Source organism: Protopterus annectens, chromosome 9.part0 (genome assembly GCF_019279795.1).
Source record: "Protopterus annectens isolate FY-2018-M chromosome 9.part0, PAN1.0, whole genome shotgun sequence".
NCBI lineage: Eukaryota > Metazoa > Chordata > Ceratodontiformes > Protopteridae > Protopterus > Protopterus annectens.
In genome coordinates this window covers 443,733,077-443,756,028 of record NC_056743.1, presented here as the reverse complement: position 1 = coordinate 443,756,028, position 22,952 = coordinate 443,733,077, and the positions used below count along the sequence as shown (strand labels likewise).

The 22,952-nt window shown below is 44.3% G+C and overlaps 1 protein-coding gene across 2 annotated transcripts in view; it reads right to left on the bottom strand.

Moving 5' to 3' along the window:
• The window catches only part of IKBKB (inhibitor of nuclear factor kappa B kinase subunit beta), a 1,482,168-nt gene that overhangs the window by 1,124,552 nt on the left and 334,664 nt on the right, over positions 1 to 22,952 (bottom strand). The window contains exon 5 of one of the 2 annotated variants that reach the window (XM_044082985.1): positions 22,872 to 22,941. In XM_044082985.1, coding sequence (XP_043938920.1) covers positions 22,872 to 22,941 — 70 coding nt within the window. Of the gene's footprint in view, positions 1 to 17,689; positions 17,756 to 22,871; positions 22,942 to 22,952 lie in introns of those variants that run through there. The other variant, XM_044082984.1, reaches the window with a different exon arrangement.

Below are 22,952 nucleotides of genomic sequence, written 5' to 3'. Positions count from 1 at the left end.
TACCACTAGTTTTATTTAGGGAGTGATCCACTGTAGTACTAATACCATTAGTCTTCTACGCACTACATACACCTGCACTATTGCTGTCACCTCTCTACCAGAGTTCATTAAACTTCTTGTGCAACAATCCTACTCCTTCTGGCCATCTTTCATATATCCTGCTCTTTTTTTCTCTTCCACATATTTTTTACCTAGGAAAACTGAACAATACGTGTAAGAATTATTATATACAGCCAAACACTATTGCCAAGGGCATTTGCCTTTCCTGTATATTGATCTGTGCCATGAGTTATGAAAAATTAATTAACATTCTTCCCATGTTCAACTGCCAAATGTCACATAAATATCCTATGCTGAATTATGTGTACTGATTAATACAAGAGTACTTCTGAAACAATGCCCACAAGTAGCCTCACAGTATGTCATAGCTGTATCACAAAAAGCCACTGAATGTACTTAATCTTCCCAGTGTTTCAGACACAATCGGTATTAAAATAGTGTTTACCTGTTAGGATTTTAAGCTGCTTGCACTGTTTTTGTTTAAATACTAGAGTATTTATAAACCGAATGCTTATAAATTTGGAGTTTAGGGTTAATGGCCATTTTGTCCTTGAATCCCCTGTGCATGTGGACAAAGCCCACTAGCAGACAACCCAGATACCAAAGCATAATAAATAAGTGCATAAAAAATTCTTAATTCCTCTTCCTGATCCATTCTGTGAATTTTCATCTAAATTGTGCATTTGTTAATCTCATCTCCTTTATCAATCTTCTTGTTTCTGCAGGCAATGCCTCCTCCCCTCCCCCATACCCTTCCTTCCACTTCTTGTATGCTCAATCACAAGCTTCATACAATAGCCTCATATTCCTAAGTACCCTCAGTGCCATCCTTTTTCCCTTCTATGTCTCATTCTCAAGTCCTTATTCACAGCCATGAATATGCCACCCCTGAGTCACTCCCATTGTGTGTTTATTGTCATGATTTGTTTCTAATCCCTTAACTAATCTTTGACACACACAAACACACTTCAGTATATACCACTACTTGAAATCCAACACCATTGTCTTTGGTTTCCTACCTTTCCTTATACTCTACACAAAAAAGAGAGTGAGAACTGTTAGTTAATGTGATTTCAGCTAGCCATCTCTTATGCCGTTTGCCTGATTTAGGCTCAAATCTTGCATTCAGAAGTTCATACCCCAGTCCCCTCCTTTTGTTGATGTACATATTTCAGTGCACTATAATTAGAAGTTATGTACTTACCATAACGTTCCATCTGAGTAGGTAAACTTCATTTGTCAGCAACCTATGGGTTATCGGATCCATATCGGATCAGAGCCGGCAGCTTCCAACAGCTAAGAACCAAGCTCCAAGCTCCTCCCCCTTGCCCATAATCCCCTGCTATCCCTTCCTGACCTCAGATCGAGTTTGCCTATCCATAGACCATATGATACCAAGAACCATCTCCCTACTCTAACCTGGAAGAATCTGCCAAGACAGCAGGAGTCTTTTGAACATCCATATAGGCTAGGGGGACAGAGGGAGGGACAGTTGTTGACAAATGAAGATTACCTACTCAGATGGAACGTTATGGTAAGTACATAACTTCTAAATCTGAAGTAGTTAACTTCATTTGTCCATCAACCTATGGAAAGAGTCCCCAGCTACCTGATTCTTGGGAGGTCCTCATGGAAGGATGTTCCGGAGCACTGCAGAGCCAAAGGATGCTCTCCCCCTGGAGACAATATCCAATTTGTAATGATTTATAAATGTATGAGATGAAGCCCAAGTGGCTGCTGAACAAATGTCATCCAACGACACCCTAGATCGAAAGGCCGCATAGGTAGAGATTGATCGAGTAGAATGGGCATGGACTCCTTGAGGTGCAGGCCGGCCCGAACTCTCATATGCCAAAAGAATACATTTTGAAATCCATCTGGACAATGTGACTTTTGAGACATGTTTTCCCAAGGAGGGCTTAGCAAAGGATACAAAAAGTTGGTCAGATTTCCTGTGGTCAGCTGTCCTGTGCAAATAGAATCTTAGTTGCCTATGTATGTCTAGCAAGTGCAACTTGTATTCACCTTTGTTTTGGTAATTTGGGAAGAAGATTGGCAAATTAATTGACTGGTTGATATTAGACTCCGATGCAATTTTGGGCAGGAAGGAAGGATTGGTTCTGAGTGAGACTCTATCTTTGTGGAAAGCCAAATACGGTGGCTTGGCGCAAAGGGCTTGAAGCTCCGAGACCCTTCTGGCCGAAGTAATGGCAACAAGAAAAGCTGTCTTCCAAGATAAGTATTTCAGATCCACCGAAGTTGCAGGCTCAAAGGGAGGAGCTGTTAGAGACTGAAGTACAAGAGTTAAATCCCAAGGAGGGACTGCATCTTTTACCGGAGGTCTTAGTAAGAAGGTGCCTTTTAGGAAGGTCTTACATAATTTGGATGACGTCAGAGGGCCGAGATCATTGCCAACATGATAATGAGAGACTGCGGCAAACTGGACTTTGACCGTAGAAGAGCTAGCACCTTGGTCAAATAACCCTGACAGAAAATCTAATACTGATGGCAACGGAGCTGTAAAAGGATCTAAGTTCCGATGCTCTGCCCAAATAGAAAAACGCTTCCATTTGCTATTATAGATTCTTCTAGTAGATGGCTTGTGAGTGGCTACTAGAATAGCCTTGACAGGGGACGAGATACCTGGAGTCCTAGCTATCACTGGAACTGGATCAACCAAGCTGTGAGCTTGAGGTTGTCCAGGTTCGGGGTTGACAGGCCTGATGGATGAGAGATCAGATCCGGGATGGGATCTAGAATCCATGGAGGATTCACTAGATGAGACCATACATAAGGGAACAAAGCTTGACGAGGCCAGAATGGGGCAATGAGGATTATTCTGCTCCCCAACCGTCTGGCTTTCTGTAAAAACTTTACCATCAGGGGCAGAGGAGGGTAAGCATACAGTAGACCAGGTGGCCAAGCATGCACCAGAGCGTCTCTGGGGGATTCCGCGGGTGAGGGAATTAGAGCGAAGTAGTCGCTGCACTTTGCGTTCGAAGGAGAGGGGAAAAGATCGCAATGAGGTTGACCCCATTTGGAGAAGATTTGCTTCGCTACTTTCGGATTCAGAGACCACTCGTACGGTGACAGGATGGATCGACTCAGTCTGTCTGCTAAAATGTTGGACTGTCCCGGAATGTGCATCGCTATGAGAAAGCGGTTGGTGGACGTAGCCCATTCCCACACTCTCATGGCCTCCAGAAAAAGTGGATAGGACCTGGTTCCCCCTTGTTTGTTGATATACCAGACGACCGACATGTTGTCTGTCTGGATCGCAATTGTCCCCAAGGGAAGAAGGCTTTGAAGTGCTTGCAACGCCAAAAGCACTGCTCTCATCTCTAGGACATTGATATGCAATAAGGTCTCCGAATGGTTCCACGTGCCTTGGATGGTCCTGCCCAAGCAGTGCCCCCCACCCGAGGCGAGAGGTGTCCGTGGTCACCGTGGCTAGAGGAAGGGGCGAAGAGAAGGGGCGCCCCTTCTGGAGGTCCGGGGACTGGAGCCACCATAAGAGGGCTTTCTTGCACACCCTGCTGAGAGAAACGGGAAAGCTCAGGGGATGTAGCAGCAAGGACCACTGGACTTGTAAGGTCCATTGAAGAACTCTCATGTTCAAGCGCACCATTGGTAGCAGGTTGATGGTTGCCGCCATCGAGCCTAGAACCCTCAGGACCAATTCCGCAGGGGGAGCTGGGGATTGCAGAAGGGCCAGTACATGGAGTTTCAGAGTTCATAGCCAGTCTGGAGTCAAGAAGGCTAGAAGCTAGTTTGTGTTCAATCTGGCTCCGATGAAATCTAGGATTTGAGTTGGAAGAAGGGAAGATTTCCCGATGTTGATCGTGATCCCCAGCCGGGGAAGCTAGTCAGAGAAAGTAATCCCTGGCCATGCAAAGTAGATGCCTGGTGGGGGCAGTCAGGAGCCAGTCGTCCAGGTACGGGAAGACCTGAATTCCCTGGAGTCTCAGGTGGGCCGCTACAACAGTCAACACTTTGGTGAACACCCTGGGGGCTGTGGTGAGACCAAAGGGAAGGACCCTGAATTGGTAGTGGCTGGCTCCCAGCTGGAAGCGGAGAAACCTCCTGGATCGCCTGTCCATCAGAATGTGGTAGTACGCGTCCTTGAGGTCTATGGAGCACATCCATTCGTTCTCCTGCAGAAGGGGGAGAATGGACTGAAGTGTGACCATCCGGAACTTTTCTTTGGCTACTGACAGGTTCAGGAAGGACAGGTCAAGGATTGGTCTCAAGTCCCCCATCTTTTTTGGCACCAAGAAGAACCTGGAGTAGAAGCCTGATCTGGACTGGTCTGGGGGGAAGTGCTGGATTGCTCTTTTTTCTAGCAGCCAGAGTATTTCCTCAGCTGCCGCCTCCCTCTGATTGGGTGGGACATCGGGGAGGTTTCGGGAACTGAGAGGAGAATTGAGAAAGGGGATTTTGTAGCCTCTGGATATGATCCGAAGCACCCAGCGATCCGTTGTAATGGACTCCCAAGCTGCCAGGTGCCTCAAGAAATGCCCCCCGACTGACTCCAGAGTGGAGCCGTCGGGTAACCCCTCAGGGTTGCTGCGTGGGCTGATCAGAGAAAGGTTCTCTGGACTCAAAGTTCTTCAGGCCCCCTCTGCCTCTGAAGGACAAGGGGTCCAGAGTGAAACGGGACTGTTGAGACCTCCGGAACCACATCTTCTTCTGTCCCTTTTGGTTCCTGGAAAAGGACCTCTGGGGAGCAGAGAAATGGACTCCAATGACAGACAATGTCTTCCCGTCTTTTTCGCTCTGGACCAATGTGTCGTGTACGGTCTTGCCAAAAAGGGCAGAACCATCAAACGGGGCATTAGCAAACGACGCCTTAAAGGGTTCCATGAAATCACAGTGCCAGAGCCATGCCTGTCACCGTAGGACAACACCCGCTCCGCTAGCTCTAGCGGCTCCTTCCGTGGCATGGGATAGTAACCGCATAGAGGTATTGGAGATAGATTTGAGAGTGGCCATTCGGGTAGAGTACACTTTCCTGTCCTCTGACGACATGGACTCTGGGGGCGACCCAGCATATTCTTTGATAAGATCCCGCTGGAGCCGACTCACGTGTGCCATATAATTCAGCGACCTCACAGAGAACGTGGCTGAAGCAAACACCCGCTTCCCCAGACTGTCCATCGTCCAAGACTCCTTGTCTGGAGGATGGACCGAGGAACTCTCCTGGGCCAGTTCCCTTTTGGTGGCGGCCGCCACCAACATGGCATCTACCGGGGCTCCCTTGCTCCAACATGACCTGTCCAAAGGGGGGCTAAGAATTCTGTCTGGCCTCTTTGGAATGGCCTCCACAGTGTCCGGTTCCTTCCATGCCCTGGTAGCAATAAGATCTACCAGGGGATCGGCGGGCCTGCTTCAAAAGCCTCCAAACAGACTCGTCAGAGGAAGGTTTTGGGGCAGACCATCCCCCCCCCGATCCGAAGCATCTCCATAATGTCTCCAAAGGAGATGTCTTCGGGGAGTGACCTTGGGGAACCTTCCCCTTCCTCCAAGTCTGTGTCCTCTGTCAAGGACTCAGGGGAGTCCACGTGCCTCCTCTTGCACTTGCGTTTGTGAGGGACCTCCTGGGGGGGGGGGTCCGAAGAGGCCTCACCAACCACATTCCGTTCCAGCAAGGGAACTATCTGGGACGTCTGAGCAGGCTGTCCCTGGGGCCGGGTGATGGAAGGCAGACCAGTCTGAGAGGGAGTGCAGGGTGGAGCCGTAGCTGAAGCCGGGGGCCTGAAATCCCTCGACAAAACCCTCTCTATGACGTCGAATGCCGAAGGAGAGCCGCTCTCCCTAGGATCCGAGAGCAGACCCTCCCTCGGATCCGACGTGCGGATCGGAGCCGGCGCCAACGCGGTCAGATCGGGAGGGCCAGTATGCTCCGACCGAGATGGAGCCGAAGTCATACTGACACCTCCGGATCCGAAGCTCAGCTCTTGGCTCCGAGAGCTCGGATCCGAAGAAAATGGCCCTGACAGACTCAAAGGCGCTATCGGTGCCGAAGTACCCGATACTATTGGCGCCAACAGTCCCCCGGCTCCGACGCTACCTGGCTCTGAGAGCTCCGAACCCCGGTAGTGGGTCGGAGAAGGAGCAATCTGGGTGAAAAAGGGGGTCGAGCTCCCCCCCAGAGGGGGGGGGAGGCAGGACCACTCCCATCTGCAGCTGGGCCTGGAGAAACCTATGCATCATCTGGTCCAAGTCTGTGTCAGACATACTGCGGGTAGAACTTGATGAGGCCACCGAGGCAGGCCGGGAGTGCCGCTTCGATGACCTCGAACGCGACCGGGTCTCCTCCTCCGGCCCCGGGGAGAAGAGGGGGGATCGGAGCTGGAAAGGAGAAGACTCGGAGGCCCTGGGAGGAGAAACCCATTTGGCTGGCGGGGCCGATGCAGAAGCTTCGGCCCGCCGTTTGTGGTGCTTTTCCCAGCGTTTCTCCTTTCTTGCTTCCCTCTCCTCCTGGCCCAAGGTGGGAGGTTGAGTCCCGGCCAGGGGAAGGGGAATAGCAGGTGGCGCTGCCGCAGCAGGTGCCAAGAAGGGACCGGAGGATGAAGCCGGGTCCGGGGGCAGAAGTCCCACCAGAATCAGCTTCGCCCACCGGTCCTTAAGGGCCCTGGGGTTAAACACTGCGCAAATAGTGCAGCCGGAGGAAAGGTGTTCAACCCCAAGGCATAAAACGCACAGAGTGTGGCCATCCGCTGGGGACAGCTTATGGCCATACTCGGTACACTTTGAGAAAAATGTTTTGGGTGCCTCTGCCATACCTATCAAAGAAAAACAAGACACTCGCTAGGCCCCAAAACCACACACCCTAATGCAAACGTGGGGGGGGGATACTAAAAATTAGATCAATAAAGCCTTAACGCTACTGGGAGTGTACTTAACACACACACACACACACACACACACACACACACACACACACACACACACACACAAAATTTCTGTTTAGACTAAGAAAAAGGAAAGATTTTTCTCACAAATCCACAGATACCACACCTAGAAGCTCGATCAAGCTGTTGAAGAGAACCGCGGCAAACTAGATCTGGGGTCAGGAAGGGATAGCAGGGGATTATGGGCAAGGTGGAGGAGCTTGGAGCTCGGATCTTAGCTGTTGGAAGCTGCTAGCTCGGATCCGATATAGATCCGATAACCCATAGGTTGATGGACAAATGAAGTTAACTACTTCAGATTAATTATTTAAACCAAATAGAGTTCCTTCACTTGATTTCATAGTGTAACAGAAGATTTATTACATAGTATAAATACTTACACTAATTGATGTTCACCTACAACCTAATTCCCGACCTTACACTGCATAATATTACATCACTATTATTTAACTCTTATTGTATCACCGATAATATTATGGTCTTCTTGAGGTAAATAATTCTATAAGCTGCTCTTTAAATTATTCTGTATCTTGTTTTTCTCTGGTTGTACATCCCAGGACGATGCTGAAGATGGTCCACTTGGATCAGTGTTCTATCCTAATGAACAAATACATAAACAAATAATTATGTCCTTTCTGGTACAGTTCTTTGCCCGCTGGCTGAACCCATAGTGATCTAAAGTTTCATTCAAGTCCTAACATCTCTCTGACTTGGAACCTCTCCAGTCTGCTCCTGGGAGCTTCAATTTAACTGTCAGTACAGCCCACTACTTTCACCCTAACATTTTCATCCTCCTCTGCTTAAGAGTGCTGAGATGGATACACTACACTCTACATTACATAACACTTTCTAGCCAGCTGTTGGAACAGTTAACACTTATGAGAATACTACCTCCAACTCACCATGTACTTTGCTCTTTAAGCAGATTTGGTACTTCTGATCCCTTAATGCCCAGTTTATTCATCAGCAGACCACATTCTTTCATCTACCTCAACCACAAGCATGTTTATTTAAAGTTTTGATTTATGCCACTCTGTTGTCCCTTTCATACGACGATGCTCCTCCTCTTCTCTAATCTCACATCTGATTCCTTCCCTAATACAGCCATTCTCCCTCCATTCTGCCCTCCTCTGGCATTCCTAATCAAAGTACACCCTGGGACATCCATGTCCATCTCTCTAGTCTCTGAGCAGCAATGTCTATCCTTCTCTCTTGCATTATGGGTGTAGCAGTTCTCCAATCTTCCCTAGCAAACTCCTTGAAATCTATAGTAATACTACCTTGTTGTAACAGTTTGCTATTCTGTTATGCTCTGTATCTTTTTTCTCCCATAACCTACAGTCTGACTACTTTCGTCCTCTCTTCTGTTTCTGTAATGCATCCTCCCCCTTACAATTTAATTTAAGTTACAATCATACACATGAACATTTCCAACCCAGCTCTGAGTACTGCTGTCCATTTTAAGGTAAGATGGAGTCTGTTTCTGACTAAGAGCTGGTCTGTCAGGCCTTCCCCATAGCTCTCCCAACACAAAGACATTCTCTCCTGCTGCAGCCAGCCATACGTTCTCTACTCTTCCCCTTCCTTGGCATACTGGCTGCTAGCACAGGGAATCCTTATGAGGCCACTACTAACAACTTTCTGTCTTGGCAGCTCCCTTCTGCATCCATGGCCCAGCTGGGTACCAGCTCAGCTGTTTCTTCTAATAAAAATCACTGGTGCATTTTAATTAATGTATTTATTTATTTACATTTGTTTACCAGGATAGTGCACAGGTGTTGCGTGGGCTTGTAAAAATAATGGCACAGGTGGTGTCTGTGTGGCAATGTACAGTGATGGTGCTGCCAATCAGGGCCAGATCTTTGAGACTTATAACATGGCTGCCTTATGGAAATGGCCTTATATCTTCATTTGTGTGAACAACAGGTACGGAATGGGCACATCTGTTGAAAGAGCTGCAGCAAGTACAGATTATTACAAGAGAGGAGAATTTATCCCTGGTCTTAGATTGGATGGTATGGATGTTGTGTGTGTCAGAGAGGCAATGAAGTCTTCTGCAGAACATTGCAGAGCAGGAAAGGGGCCTATCTTGCTGGAACTGCAGACATATTTCCACGGGCACAGCATGAGTGATCCTGGAGTCAGCTACCATACAAGAGAAGAAATTCAGGAAGTAAAAAAAGCAATATTTCACAAAAAAAAGGTGCTTTTCCATGAACAGAGCAGCAGGCAAAATGTGCGGTTGATGTCAACTCACTGCTGCTTAGTTTTCCCTTTTAACTTTTTCTTCATCCTGACAGTCCTATTGATTTTGTGACATCTCAGTAATGCTTATTTCATTGTTGTGTCCTGGTTTTAAATTGGCTTTTGTTGTCAGAGTACTATGGCTTTTGCTCGGAAGTTAGTGCTTGATGTGAAGTCCCTGATGCTGTTTTTTTTGAGCTTTTACTTTTGTCTTTGTTGTAAAACTCTTAATGATTTGGGCAGATGTCAGTACTGCGTGTTGGATTGCTGTGTTCTGCTTTTAATTTTTTGTCTGTGTTCTTGGAGTACTACTGATTTTTCATCAAGACTCATTGCTGCTTATTTTGTTTTTGTAATGTGCTACTCATTTCGTCCAAAGTCAGTACCACTTACACAGACCGTTTTAGAAAGAATATCTTACTACCTAAAAACAGTATAAACCACAGACATTATTTTGTCCAAAAATAAGGAAGTGCTCCTCTTGCCAAACATCTTCTGATTTGTAAGGATCACTGTGTTAACATTTGTAATTGTCTGACACATTTCTGTCAACCGAAACACACAGACAATGGGGACAAAGCCCTTCGAAAAAGAGGAACATGTGTTGAAACTGTGAAGTGAGAATGGGGAGAAAGCACTTTGAAAAATAAGAACATCAAGTGAAAATGTCAACATGTTGTTAGGCTAACAGTCGTGGTAGTTCTCAGTCTATATTTCGCAGAAACTTTTCTCTTTCCCGACAACTGCTGCCCCTTTAACGGAAAAGTTACACCACCCTTCTGCAAAGTCTCCTGGACAGATTTTTCCCACAAGTAACTTTCCCCACTGAATAAATCAAAGCAAATCCTACATCCATTTTGGCAATGATGTAAATGCCATGAGGCTCTCCCATACCTATTGTGTTACCATACATTTTGCCTGCTGCCCCATTAATGTAAAAGTACCCCTCAAAAAAATTACAGATTTGTAAGCAATAACAGAATAGTTCAAACTAGTTACATAGAAAAAACTCTATATGTGTTTATCATTATCCCTAGCCGATATCTTGGTCATCTCATCCCATATCAAATTAAACTGAAGCCCTGAGACTGTTCTATTTTTTATAGTGGCAACACAATGTGACGTTGGATAATCTCCAACAATCAGTTGGCATTTAGTGACTATATATCTGCTACAGTAACTTAATTTGGTTTCCACTTGTGGAATACTGCCCAGGTTAAGCACTTATCGTCCGAGGATCTCTCTGTTGTCATCAATGCATTCATTTCCTCTCACCTTGACTACTGCAATGCCCTGTAACTCACGCTTCCAGAAATTGAGATTGATCATATTACTCCTATGATGCTCTGGAGATTTCACTAGATACCCATCCAATTTCATATCATTTTCAGAATCTTCTGTATTGATCTCTTTAACCCTTCATGATATGGATCACTTCTACTTGAAAGAGTTAATCATTCCATCTTGCCTACATCATCTGCTTCTCTCTCTCTTTTCTACCCTGGGGCAGATAGTAGTTGCTAGGGTGATATGAATAATCAGCTATATGATTTTTCCCCACCTCTAGAGTCTGCTACCTTGATGACCTGGGGAGTGTTCTACCTTGGTCTCCTTTAAGAGCTCCTGAAAACCTAATCTGACCAGCCCTTTACTGATAGACTATACAGATATTTTACTTATTTATTTGGTATTGCTGTGTTACATTACACTACATCAGCATGACAACAGAAGACAATAAGCATTTCTAATGCACTCTTGTTAAGTGCTTGGACATTCTACCATCCCCTCTATCCCAACCTTCCCATTTACATTTTGCTACCTGTCCCAAGCTCTCTTAAATACTTCTGTGAATTGCCTAACCACCACCAGTTTCAGTAATCTGTTCTTTTGGAGACCCAGGGGAATAGTTAGCTCTTAAAGTGTGTTGCACTTGTCCTCTCATTCCTCTTCTGTGTCCTTGTGTTCAGAACAGTCCCTTCACATTTCCCTGATATGATGTTGTGCACCAACATCATGCAGACCTATCGTTTCCTGCTCTAGTCACATTCCTTCCCTTCCATCCGATGGATCTTTCTGGTAGCTTTCCTCTTTCTTCCAGCAGCTGCATATAAATTTCTTTATACAGCCTCCAAAACTTTACACAACACTCAAGTTTTGGTCTGACCAAGGCCCTGTATGGTAAAAGCATTACCTATCCCCATCAATTATACAGCCTGGCATTCTGTCTGCTGTTGTGACTTCCCTGTGTTCTTGGTGGCCCAGTCCAGTTTTAACCAACACCACCAGATCCTTTTTCCTGCTTTGCTGACATCAGTTCCACTCTCACAGCTGATACGTCACACCAGGTTTGTTTTGACTTAACTGCAGTACATTGTATTTGTTTACAGTAAACCTACATCACCAGTCTCCCCACTTTTTTCAGTCCTTCCAAATCCTTCACTGGAATCTTAGCCCCATCCTCCACTTCTGCATCCATCTTTGTGTCATCAGCAAAGAGGCTGATCTCATTTTCTGAGACAAACACAATGAAAAATAATGGACCAAAAACAGACCCTTTATGGTACTCCACTAGTCCCCATTCCCTAATTCCTGACATTGACTCTCTCATTGCAACCCTCTATGCTTTACCATTTAACTAAGCATCTGTCCCTTCACCTTGTTCCTACCCGCAACCCCTCTTGCCCTCATGTTCTCCTATCAGCTGTCTGCATGGGAACAAGATATCCTTGAAGTCTAGGAAGACTAGTGGCACCTCCCTTCAGATAAACATGCAAGTCAATCACAAAACTGCTTCAATCTGCACTTATTCCTTTTATCTTTGCTCTCTTAATAAATGTTTGATTGTTTTGATTAAATACCATTTTTAGTTTTGTAAACAGTGTTTAGTTTTTAAACACTTAAACCTGAATGTAAGTTTAAACTGGTTTCACTGTAACCTGGCCCTTCTCACTTCCCCAAACTCTTAATCCCTTCAACACTGATAATAGCCAAAAAAAAAAAAAAACTCTTTTCTGCCACCACTCTAGCACCTTTTCCCATTCCAACAGCATACTTACCCTGGTATTCTCTAATGTCTCTTCAGATGCCTCCGTCCTGTATGCACCAGACTCTTTTCCACCCGTCTTGTGCTCTTCCTATAACCCCTCCAAACAGCTTAGCTCTGTAAAGTGAGTAACAGAAAAGCTGAAACTGCAAACTCCTCTTTTCATTGCTCTCAGTACCCTCTTCCTCTTGCTCTTGCTACTCATTTTCTGTTCTCATCCTTTAGAACCTTATTCTGCCCCATAGTGGGTACCACTGTCATCCCCCTGCTCTCGCCTGTCCCATTTCCTACCTTCCACTCTCAACCTGATCTGTGCATGGATCACCCTGATTTGGTTTCTACTTACCATTCTGTACTTGTTTGAAACCTGTACCTACCAGTCTAATTTGCCCACCACCACTGTTTTGCCTTGCAGCCTGTCTCTCTCTCAGCCTAGGTCAAACTTCCTACCCCACACCCCAGCTCCAAAACCATTACCTCTGCTCGCCACATTTCACTCATGTCTCCCTGTCCTATTATATAGGCTCATAAGTGTGTACTAGGCTAATGTCCCTGGAGCCTTTACAAGCCCAGCCCAAAAAAAAAATTGCCCAGGCACCGTGCCACCCGATGTTAGCTCACAGTGCCCATATCCAGTAGGGCAACTGTAATGATCCCTGTAGTGAACCTTTTGTTACCCATCCACTCGTCAGGATTTCTCTTGAAGAGGGCCAGTGAGGTGCTCTGCTTGACATGAATGGGAAGCTTATTCCAGAGTATGTGCAGTCTTTGGGAGATGAACCTGTCCCTCCAGCATGTTCTGTTAACTGTGGTAATGAGGGTGTGATCTCTGGAGAGTGTGGCATGGGGGGATTGGAATTTTTTAGGTGTAGCATTTCAAGTAGGGCTGGGTCAGACATGACTTTGTATGTCAAGCAGAGATCACGTCTAAGTAGATAAGAGACTGAGAACAGCTGAAGTTTCTTGAGTCTGTTCATGTAGGACATGTGTTTAAGGCCTAGGATCCTTTTTGTGAGGTACTTTTGTGGCCTCTCCAGCTGTTGTAGGTGTCTGGTCAGGTACATGCCAAATGGGGCATTATAGTCGACGATTGGTCTAATGAGGGATGAGTAGAGAGGGATGATGACCTCTTTCTTCCTGGATGCGAAACCTTTTGTTATAAAATGTACCATGTAGAAGGACTTTCTGACCACAGTGGCAATGTGGTGGTCGAAGGTGAGGTGGCTTTCGACCTAGGTGCCCAGATCTCTTATGGCCCCTTCAGTGTTCAGTGGGCTCCCATCAATGTGGTAATTCATGGAAACTGAGTTTTTTCCAAAGGGGATGATAATGCATTTTTGGCATTAAGCTTCAGGCCTTGGTTCGACCACCAGTCATTGGTCTCAGACAGGCCCTTTTGTAGGATGTCTGCATCACTTGGGGAGTTGATAATGACTCCTAGCTTGCAGTCATCAGTGAACTTGGTCAGCCAGAGTCCTTCTGTGGTGGCCTGGACTTCTGAGAAGGAGAGAGCCCAGGACCAAGCCTTGTAGGACTGCACTCGTGACTGATCGAAAGTCTGACTTGGAATCCGCAACTTTCACTCTGTAGGTCCTGTCTGTGAGCCAATTTGCAACAAACCTAGTGATGTACGGACTGATGCCTAGTTTGGTGAGTTTATCAATGATACCCGAGTGGGGAATGGTGTCAAAGGCCTTGGCCAGGTCGAGGTAGGCTGTATGCACTGCCTTACCCACATCCACAGCCTTGGTGACTGCCTCGAAGAAGTCAACCAGGTTCAGCAAGCAGGATTTCCCCTGGACAGACCCAAACTGTGTGGGGCCAAGAGTCTGGAGATTGCGTATATCTTTGTTGAGCAGGTCCATGATGATGCGCTCCATAGCTTTGCATACCAGACTCATCAGGCTAATGGGGTGATAGTTCCCAAGGTCTGTAGTTGCTCCCCCTTTATGGAGCGGGATGACTGTAGCAGTGTGCCATTCATTAGGGGCATTGCCTAGTAAGACTGTGATTGAACAGGGCACACAGATGTGGTGCTAGTTCATTTTGTAGCTCATGTAGGTAGAACGCAGCCAGGGATATTATCAGGTCCCATGAATGCTGTATTCTTGGCTTTGGACAATGCAGCTTTTACCTGTGCTGCAGAAATGGTGAGTACCAGGCTTTCTTCTGGTATTGTGATAGGGCTCTTGGGGGGGGGGTAAAGCTGGCACTGACTCTGTCGGCAGGTATGTTGGCTATATCTGTTGGCTCAGTACAACAGGTACCATTGTGCAATAACTCAGAGCAAATCTGGGCATTGCTTTGAGGTTTCTGATATAGCTACAGAAGGCTTTGTTGTTGTTTTTGATGTAATCTGCAATTCTGCCTTCATAGCTGGCTTTAGAGGATTTGATGAGGGATCTCAGCTTTTTGTTGACTTCATTTTTTTTCTGCAACAGTTTCTTCCTTCTGTTGTAGAGTTTATTGATGGCTGGGAACCACCAGATTGGCTTCCTTTTTTGGAGGAGAGCATCCTAGTTCTATTTGGTATGGCAAGGTCCATGCATTTGTGTACATGCTCATACAGTGCAATGGTGGATCAGTTAGTCATGTATTATTTTCATTTTGGGTGGGCGAAGTTAGCCACCTCTGTTTTTTAGCAGCCCACAGTCGCGCTTTAGATAAGTTTTTAGGCGGGTCACCTTAGCAATGAGTTGTAGCCTGGGAGAGCAGGGGTGCTTTCTGCCTCTGTAAACCAGGTCTCTATTACAGCACACATGTCGGCATTCTCCATTTTCAAGAGTGCTTTGAGTGAGTGCATCTTGAGATTTAGACGTCTAGCACTGAGCAGCATGACCCTCAGATTGCATTTGTTTGTAGCTGTTATGGTGGAATTTTGGGCTTTGGAACACTGCCTAAAAAGGTACTATAGGGGTGGCAAGAGCCTTAGCCAGTACCCGGAATCCCAGGGGTGGCAAATGCAGGCCATCTCTGGCAAAGCATCAAGGTCTGTCGATCATGTTGTCCCAGGCAGACAGATACTGGATCCCCTTAGAATGACACCAGAAACTTAGCCAATTGCTGAAGTCAATCATTTTCTGCTCGTACTGTGGTATCATTCTGGGTGACGGTAGAATACTGCTCAAGGTTAGGGTCATACCTGCCTGGGCCACATAATCCGAGAGTTCCATCACATCTCTTTTCATATAGTCCAGGGAGGTATGTCTCAGGTCATTCACACCCACATGGACAATGACCGAGTCATATTTGTACTTGTTGTGGAGTGATCTGAGTGCATGAGTTACATGGTGGATCCTGGCACCTGATAGGCAACTGAGTGTCACCTTCTTCTTGTTCAACCTAGTGAGTGGGACATCAGTGTGCCCCCACAATTGAATCTCCTGTGATTAGTACAATGGACAAAATGTGACTACCTGTGCATTAACCTTTAACCCAAGTTCCTTTCTGCTGGCATATTAATAGCCTAGTTGTGTAACACAGTTGAAATATGGTTTATTATAGCAATAACCCACGCCTGGGTGTGGGTAATGCTGGATTTACCCATGGTTGGTGTGGTTTGGTCATGAGGCGAAGCCAGAGTGGCCATACAAAGACAACTGTGGGTAAATCCAGCATTACCCACACCCAGAAGTGGGTTATTGCTATTATACAATGACATTATTTAAGAAAAAAAATAATTACTTTTCTTAAATAATGACATTGTATAATGCCTCCTTGCTGCCCTTCCGCAGCTGTCTGGTATTTTGTGGGAGTTCTGATGTACTGTGCATGCCTATGCTTATGCAGTACATCAGAGCTGTGGGCAGAAGCAATGGAGAAAGCAACATCTCCGTTGCTTTTTACAAACTGTCGCACTATGTTAAAGGAGTTTAACATAACGAGACAGCTTTAAAAAAGCAACAGAGAATCTCCATTGCATTTTTTTAAAGCTGTCTCGCTATGTTAAACCCATTTATTATAGCGAGACACCTTTAAAAAAAAGCAACGGAGACAGGAAGATCTCAGTTACTTTTTTTAAAGCTGTCTCGCTATGTTAAACTCGTTCAGCATAGCGAGACAGTGTGTAAAAAGCAACGGAGATCTTGCGTTCTCTGTTGCTGTAAAAAAAAAGACTTATATTAATGGAAAAAGTCAGGGCAACTCTGATTTACAATGTGCACGCTGACCAATCAGCGTGCACTTTTTGGAATATTAATGGGGGTCATTGTATAATACACCTTAATACATTCTTATCCAAATGCTTCAAATGACAATAGCTGATTTATATGCGACAAAAAAAGACCCTTGTAATGTTCCTTTTAAAATAAATTTCCATATGTGATATACACCGCAATGCTTCTTTAACAGTAAGCACAATACAAGAGAGTTGTATTAAAAAGAATAAAAGTTATGGATATTGGATTGGTGGCTAGTAGATTTGAGTGAAGCAAATGTGGGAGGGTGGCTGAAATTCAATAAGCTTAAGAGACAGATCAGTCAAGAGCCACTATGTTTAAGACAACAGGGAAAGGGGGTGCTAAGTAAGAAGAAAAGAAAATCTTATCTCTCTCTCTGTAGACACATGTATAGATAAGATAGAAACATACATCTTTAGCATGTTCACATTGTATAATTCTTAGTACAAGGCACAAAACTGTCCTTCACAAATTCATATACAATTAAGTAGCAGAATATCAATTTAAACCAAATAAGACCAGGCAGGAAAAAATATGGTTTACACTTCTGCCATAATACACGCCTTCAAAAACTGAAGCCAAACTGAACTTAAAAAAAAAATAAAAAAAAATAAAAATGAAATGTTAAATGTATTCACTATTCAAAATAACAGCATGAATGGGTTTGTCTTAAGAAATTTCACTTAATTTTCTGTATAATGAACAAATATGTCTCTCCAGCTGTTTTTAAGTGGCTATGTCTGTCTTTGTTCTTTTTTTAAATAATCTGAATATGATCTTATTCTTTATTAATAGACAGTTTCCTGCTCTGTTTGTGCATTTAATAGTTTTCCCTTCAGCCCTTCGCTTCTTTTCTCTGCTTTTTTACAAGCACGTGTGTCTTCTCCCCCTCCACCCCTTGGATCTTTCTCTGCTTCTTGAATGCCAGCCTGCTGTCTTTATACTATCTACAACTTATTTTGAGAAGTTTAATAGTCTGGTTTTAGTCTCTACTTGCTACAGATGTCTAACCAAACTTAGCTGCCTTCAATGTGATTTTGTATTTTCAAATCACTGGTTTTGAGGCAGTAACTTTATATAGTAGGAAAGTTAGTGTATTAGACTTCAAGTAGAGCTCACTTTATGGGTAAACTACTGTTTTCAATATCCAAAAGCAACCCAGACAAACAAAAGCCATCCTTCAAATGATGGACTTATTATGAAAAAACAGTTACACAAAGGTAAAATTCAAGTGAAATGGAGTCACCTACCTATGTCTGACAGAAGAGGAAGAATGGCTCCCTCTGCCATTCCACAACAGTTTTCATAATTTGTCAGATACTGTGGAAAAAAACAGAAGAAAACAATTACTACAGTGATCTGCTCTGACACAGACAAATACACTTTACCATTTTTATTTACAGCAAAGGACAACACTTCTTGCCAATGCACTCCTAACTCCATAATCTCAGATGCTGCTACAAGTTTCTACAACATAACCTGATCACTGCTTGAAACAATTACAAACAGGTTTGTAATTCTATTCAGCACTTTAACTACTAGGTGTATAACTCTGAGGCAACTGTAGTCATTCTGTAAGCAGAATGCTACCTGATGTTCACATTACAGAAGCAAGAGCATGATGCTGTAAGAATATAACCTCCCAGACGGCTTCATACCATAGAATTGTATACACTGTGCTGATGGAATATAACCTCATGCATAGTGTGTGCTTTGAGAGCTACAGTTCAACTCCCATAGTACCAGTCCTGACCACCCCCAAGCATAGACTGTACCCCCCGCCCCCAAAGGACAGAAGCCATACTCAGGTAAAAAGAAGTTATGTACTCACCATAATGTTCCATCTGAGTAGTTCTACTTAATTTATCTTCAACCTGTGGTAATATGGATCAGGTAAAAAGAAGTTATGTACTCACCATAACGTTCCATCTGAGTAGTTCTACTTCATTTGTCTTCAACCTGTGGGAATACGGATCCGTATCGGATCCAAGACGGCAGTTTCACCAGCATCTGATCCGAGCTCAAAGCTCCTCTCCTTACCCATAATACTCCTCAATCTCCTTCCTTCCCTCAAATTGAGTTTGCTGCACCATCTACCTAAACCCGATCCAATAAGACCTCATCACAACAGTTTATATAGAAACCTATCAGTAAGAACAGGAGAGCCACAGAGGCGCTCTCTCCCAGCTACCAGAGTAACAAACCATAAGGTCAGGGGTAAGGAGGTTGAAGACAAATGAAGAAGAACTACTCAGATGGAATGTTATGGTGAGTACATAACTTCTTTATCTGAAGTAGTTTACTTCATTTGCTCTTCAACCTGTGGGACAGAGTCCCCAGCTACTAAACACTTGGGTTGCCTTCATGGAAGAATATTCTGGAGCAATGCAGAGCCAAAGGATGCTCTCCCTCTAGATATCATGTCCAGTTTATGGTGAGAAATGAAGGTATGAGATGAGGACCAAGTAGCCACAGAACAAATATCATCCAGAGACACCCTGGACCAAAAAGCTGCCGTGGTAGCCATGGATCTGGCAGAATGTGCTTTTACTTGACCCGGGAGTGACATACCCTTGTCTTGTATACCTGAAGGATGGCCTGGACTTCTGAGAAGGAGAGAGCCCAGGACCGAGCCTTGTAGGACTGCACTCGTGACTGATCGAAAGTCTGACTTGGAATCCACAACTTTCACTCTGTGGGTCCTGTCTGTGAGCCAATTTGCAACAAACCTAGTGATGTACGGACTGATGCCTAGTTTGGTGAGTTTATCAATGATACCCGAGTGGGGAATGGTGTCAAAGGCCTTGGCCAGGTCGAGGTAGGCTGTATGCACTGCCTTACCCACATCCACAGCCTTGGCGACTGCCTCGAAGAAGTCAACCAGGTTCAGCAAGCAGGATTTCCCCTGGACAAACCCAAACTGTGTGGGGCCAAGAGTCTGGAGATTGCATATATCTTTGTTGAGCAGGTCCATGATGATGCGCGCCATAGCTTTGCATACCAGACTCATCAGGCTAATGGGGTGATAGTTCCAAAGGTCTGTAGTTGCTCCCCCTTTATGGAGCGGGATGACTGTAGTAGTGTGCCATTCATTAGGGGCATTGCCTAGTAAGACTGTGATTGAACAGGGCACACAGATGTGGTGCTAGTTCATTTTGTAGCTCATGTAGGTAGAACGCAGCCAGGGATATTATCAGGTCCCATGGATGCTGTATTCTTGGCTTTGAACAATGCAGCTTTTACCTGTGCTGCAGAAATGGTGGGTACCAGGCTTTCTTCTGGTATTGTGATAGGGCTCTTGGGGGGGAGAGGGGTAAAGCTGGCACTGACTCTGTCGGCAAGTATGTTGGCTATATCTGTTGGCTCAGTACAAGAGTTGCCATTGTGCAATAACTCAGAGCAAATCTGGGCATTGCTTTGAGGTTTCTGATATAGCTACAGAAGGCTTTGTTGTTGTTTTTGGTGTCATCTGCAATTCTGCCTTCATAGCTGGCTTTAGAGAATTTGATGAGGGATATCAGCTTTTTGTTGACTTCATTTTTTTTCTGCAACAGTTTCTTCCTTCTGTTGTAGAGTTTACTGATGGCTGGGAACCACCAGATTGGATTCTTTTTTTGGAGGAGAGCATCTTAGTTCTATTTGGTATGGCAAGGTCCATGCATTTGTGTACATGCTCGTACAGTGCAATGGAATGAGTTGTAGCCTGGGAGAGCAGGGTTGCTTTCTGCCACTGTAAACCAGGTCTCCATTACAGCATAGACGTCGGCATTCTCCATTTTCAAGAGAGCTTTGAGTGAGTGCATCTTGAGATTTAGACGTCTAGCACTGAGCAGCATGACCCTCAGATTGCATTTGTTTGTAGCTGTTATGGTGGAATTTTGGTCTTTGGAACACTGCCTAAAAAAGGGACTATAGGGGTGGCAAGAGCCTTAGCCAGTACCCGGAATCCCAGGGGTGACAGATGCAGGCCATCTCTGGCAAAGCATCGAGGTCTGTCGATCATGTTCTCCCAGGCAGACAGATACTGGGTCCCCTTAGAATGACACCAGAAACTTAGCCAATTGCTGAAGTCAATCATTTTCTGCTCGTACTGTGGTATCATTCTGGGTGACGGTAGAATACTGCTCAAGGTTAGGGTCATACCTGCCTGGGCCACATAATCCGAGAGTTCCATCACATCTCTTTTCATATAGTCCAGGGAGGTATGTCTCAGGTCATTCACACCCACATGGACAATGACAGAGTCATATTTGTACTTGGTGTGGAGTGATCTGAGTGCACGTGTTATGTGGCAGATCCTGGCACCTGATAGGCAAATGAGCGTCACCTTCTTCTTGTTCAACCTAGTGAGTGGGACATCAGTGTGCCTCACAATTGAATCTCCTATGATTAGTACAATGGACAAAATGTGACTACCTGTGCATTAACCTTTAACCCATGTTCCTTTCTGCTGGCATATTAATAGCCTAGTTGTGTAACACAGTTGAAATATGGTTTATTATAGCAATAACCCAAGCCTGGGTGTGGGTAATGCTGGATTTACCCATGGTTGGTGTGGTTTGGTCATGAGGCGAAGCCAGAGTGGCCATACAAAGACAACTGTGGGTAAATCCAGCATTACCCACACATAGAAGTGGGTTATTGCTATTATACAATGACATTATTTAAGAAAAAAATAATTACTTTTCTTAAATAATGGCATTATATAATGCCTCCTTGCTGCCCTTCCGCAGCTGTCTGGTATTTTGTGGGAGTTCTGATGTACTGTGCATGCCTATGCTTATGCAGTACATCAGAGCTGTGGGCGGAAACAATGGAGAAAGCAACATCTCCGTTGCTTTTTACAAACTGTCGCACTATGTTAAAGGAGTTTAACATAGCGAGACAGCTTTCAAAAAAGCAACAGAGAATCTCTGCTGCTTTTTTTAAAGCTGTCTCACTATGTTAAACCCATTTAACATAGCGAGACACCTTTAAAAAAAAGCAACGGAGATAGGAAGATCTCTGTTACTTTTTTTAAAGCTGTCTCGCTATGTTAAACTCATTTATCATAGCGAGACAGTGTGTAAAAAGCAACAGAGATCTTGCGTTCTCCGTTGCTGTAAAAAAAGACTTATACTAATGGAAAAAGTCTGGGCGACTCTGATTTACAACGTGCACGCTGACCAATCAGCATGTACGTTTTGGAATATTAATGTGGGGTCATTGTATAATACACCTTAATACATTCTTAGCCAAATGCTTCAAATGACAATAGCTGATTTATATGCGACAAAAAAGACCCTTGTAATGTTCCTTTTAAAATAAATTTCCATATGTGATATACACCGCAATGCTTCTTTAACAGTAAGCACAATACAAGAGAGTGGTATTAAAAAGAATAAAAGTTATGGACATTGGATTGGTGGCTAGAAGATTTGAGTGAAGCAAATGTGGGAGTGTGGCTGAAATTCAATAAGCTTAAGAGACAGATCAGTCAAGAGCCACTATGTTTATTAAGACAACAGGGAAAGGGGGGGGGGGCTAAGTAAAAAGAAAAGAAAATCTTATCTCTCCCTGTAGACACATGTATAGATAAGATAGAAACATACATCTTTAGCATGTTCACATTGTTTAATTCTTAGTAGAAGGCACAAAACTGTCCTTCACAAATTCATATACAATTAAGTAGCAGAATATCAATTTAAACCAAATAAGACGAGGCAGGAAAAAATATGGTTTACACTTCTGCCATAATACACGCCTTCAAAAATTGAAGACAAACTGAACTTAAAAAAAAAAAAAAAAAAAAAATCAAAATGAAATGTTAAATGTATTCACTATTCAAAATAACAGCATGAATGGGTCTGTCTTAAGAAATTTCACTTCATTTTCTGTATAATGAACAAATATGTCTCTCCAGCTGTTTTTAAGTGGCCATGTCTGTTTTTGTTCTTTTTTTAAATAATCTGAATATGATCTTATTCTTTATTAATAGACAGTTTCCTGCTCTGTTTGTGCATTTAATAGTTTTCCCTTCAGCCCTTCGCTTCTTTTCTCTGCTTTTTTACAAGCACGTGTGTCTTCTCCCCCTCCACCCCTTGGATCTTTCTCTGCTTCTTGAATGCCAGCATGCTGTCTTTACACTATCTACAACTTATTTTGAGAAGTTTAATAGTCTGGTTTTAGTCTCTACTTGCTACAGATGTCTAACCAAACTTAGCTGCCTTCAATGTGATTTCGTATTTTCAAATCACTGGTTTTGAGGCAGTAACTTTATATAGTAGGAAAGTTAGTGTGTTAGACTTCAAGTAGAGCTCACTTTATGGCTAAACTACTGTTTTCAATATCCAAAAGCAACCCAGACAAACAAAAGCCATCCTTCAAATGATGGACTTACTATGAAAAAACAGTTACACAAAGGTAAAATTCAAGTGAAATGGAGTCACCTACCTATGTCTGACAGAAGAGGAAGAATGGCTCCCTCTGCCATTCCACAACAGTTTTCATAATTTGTCAGATACTGTGGAAAAA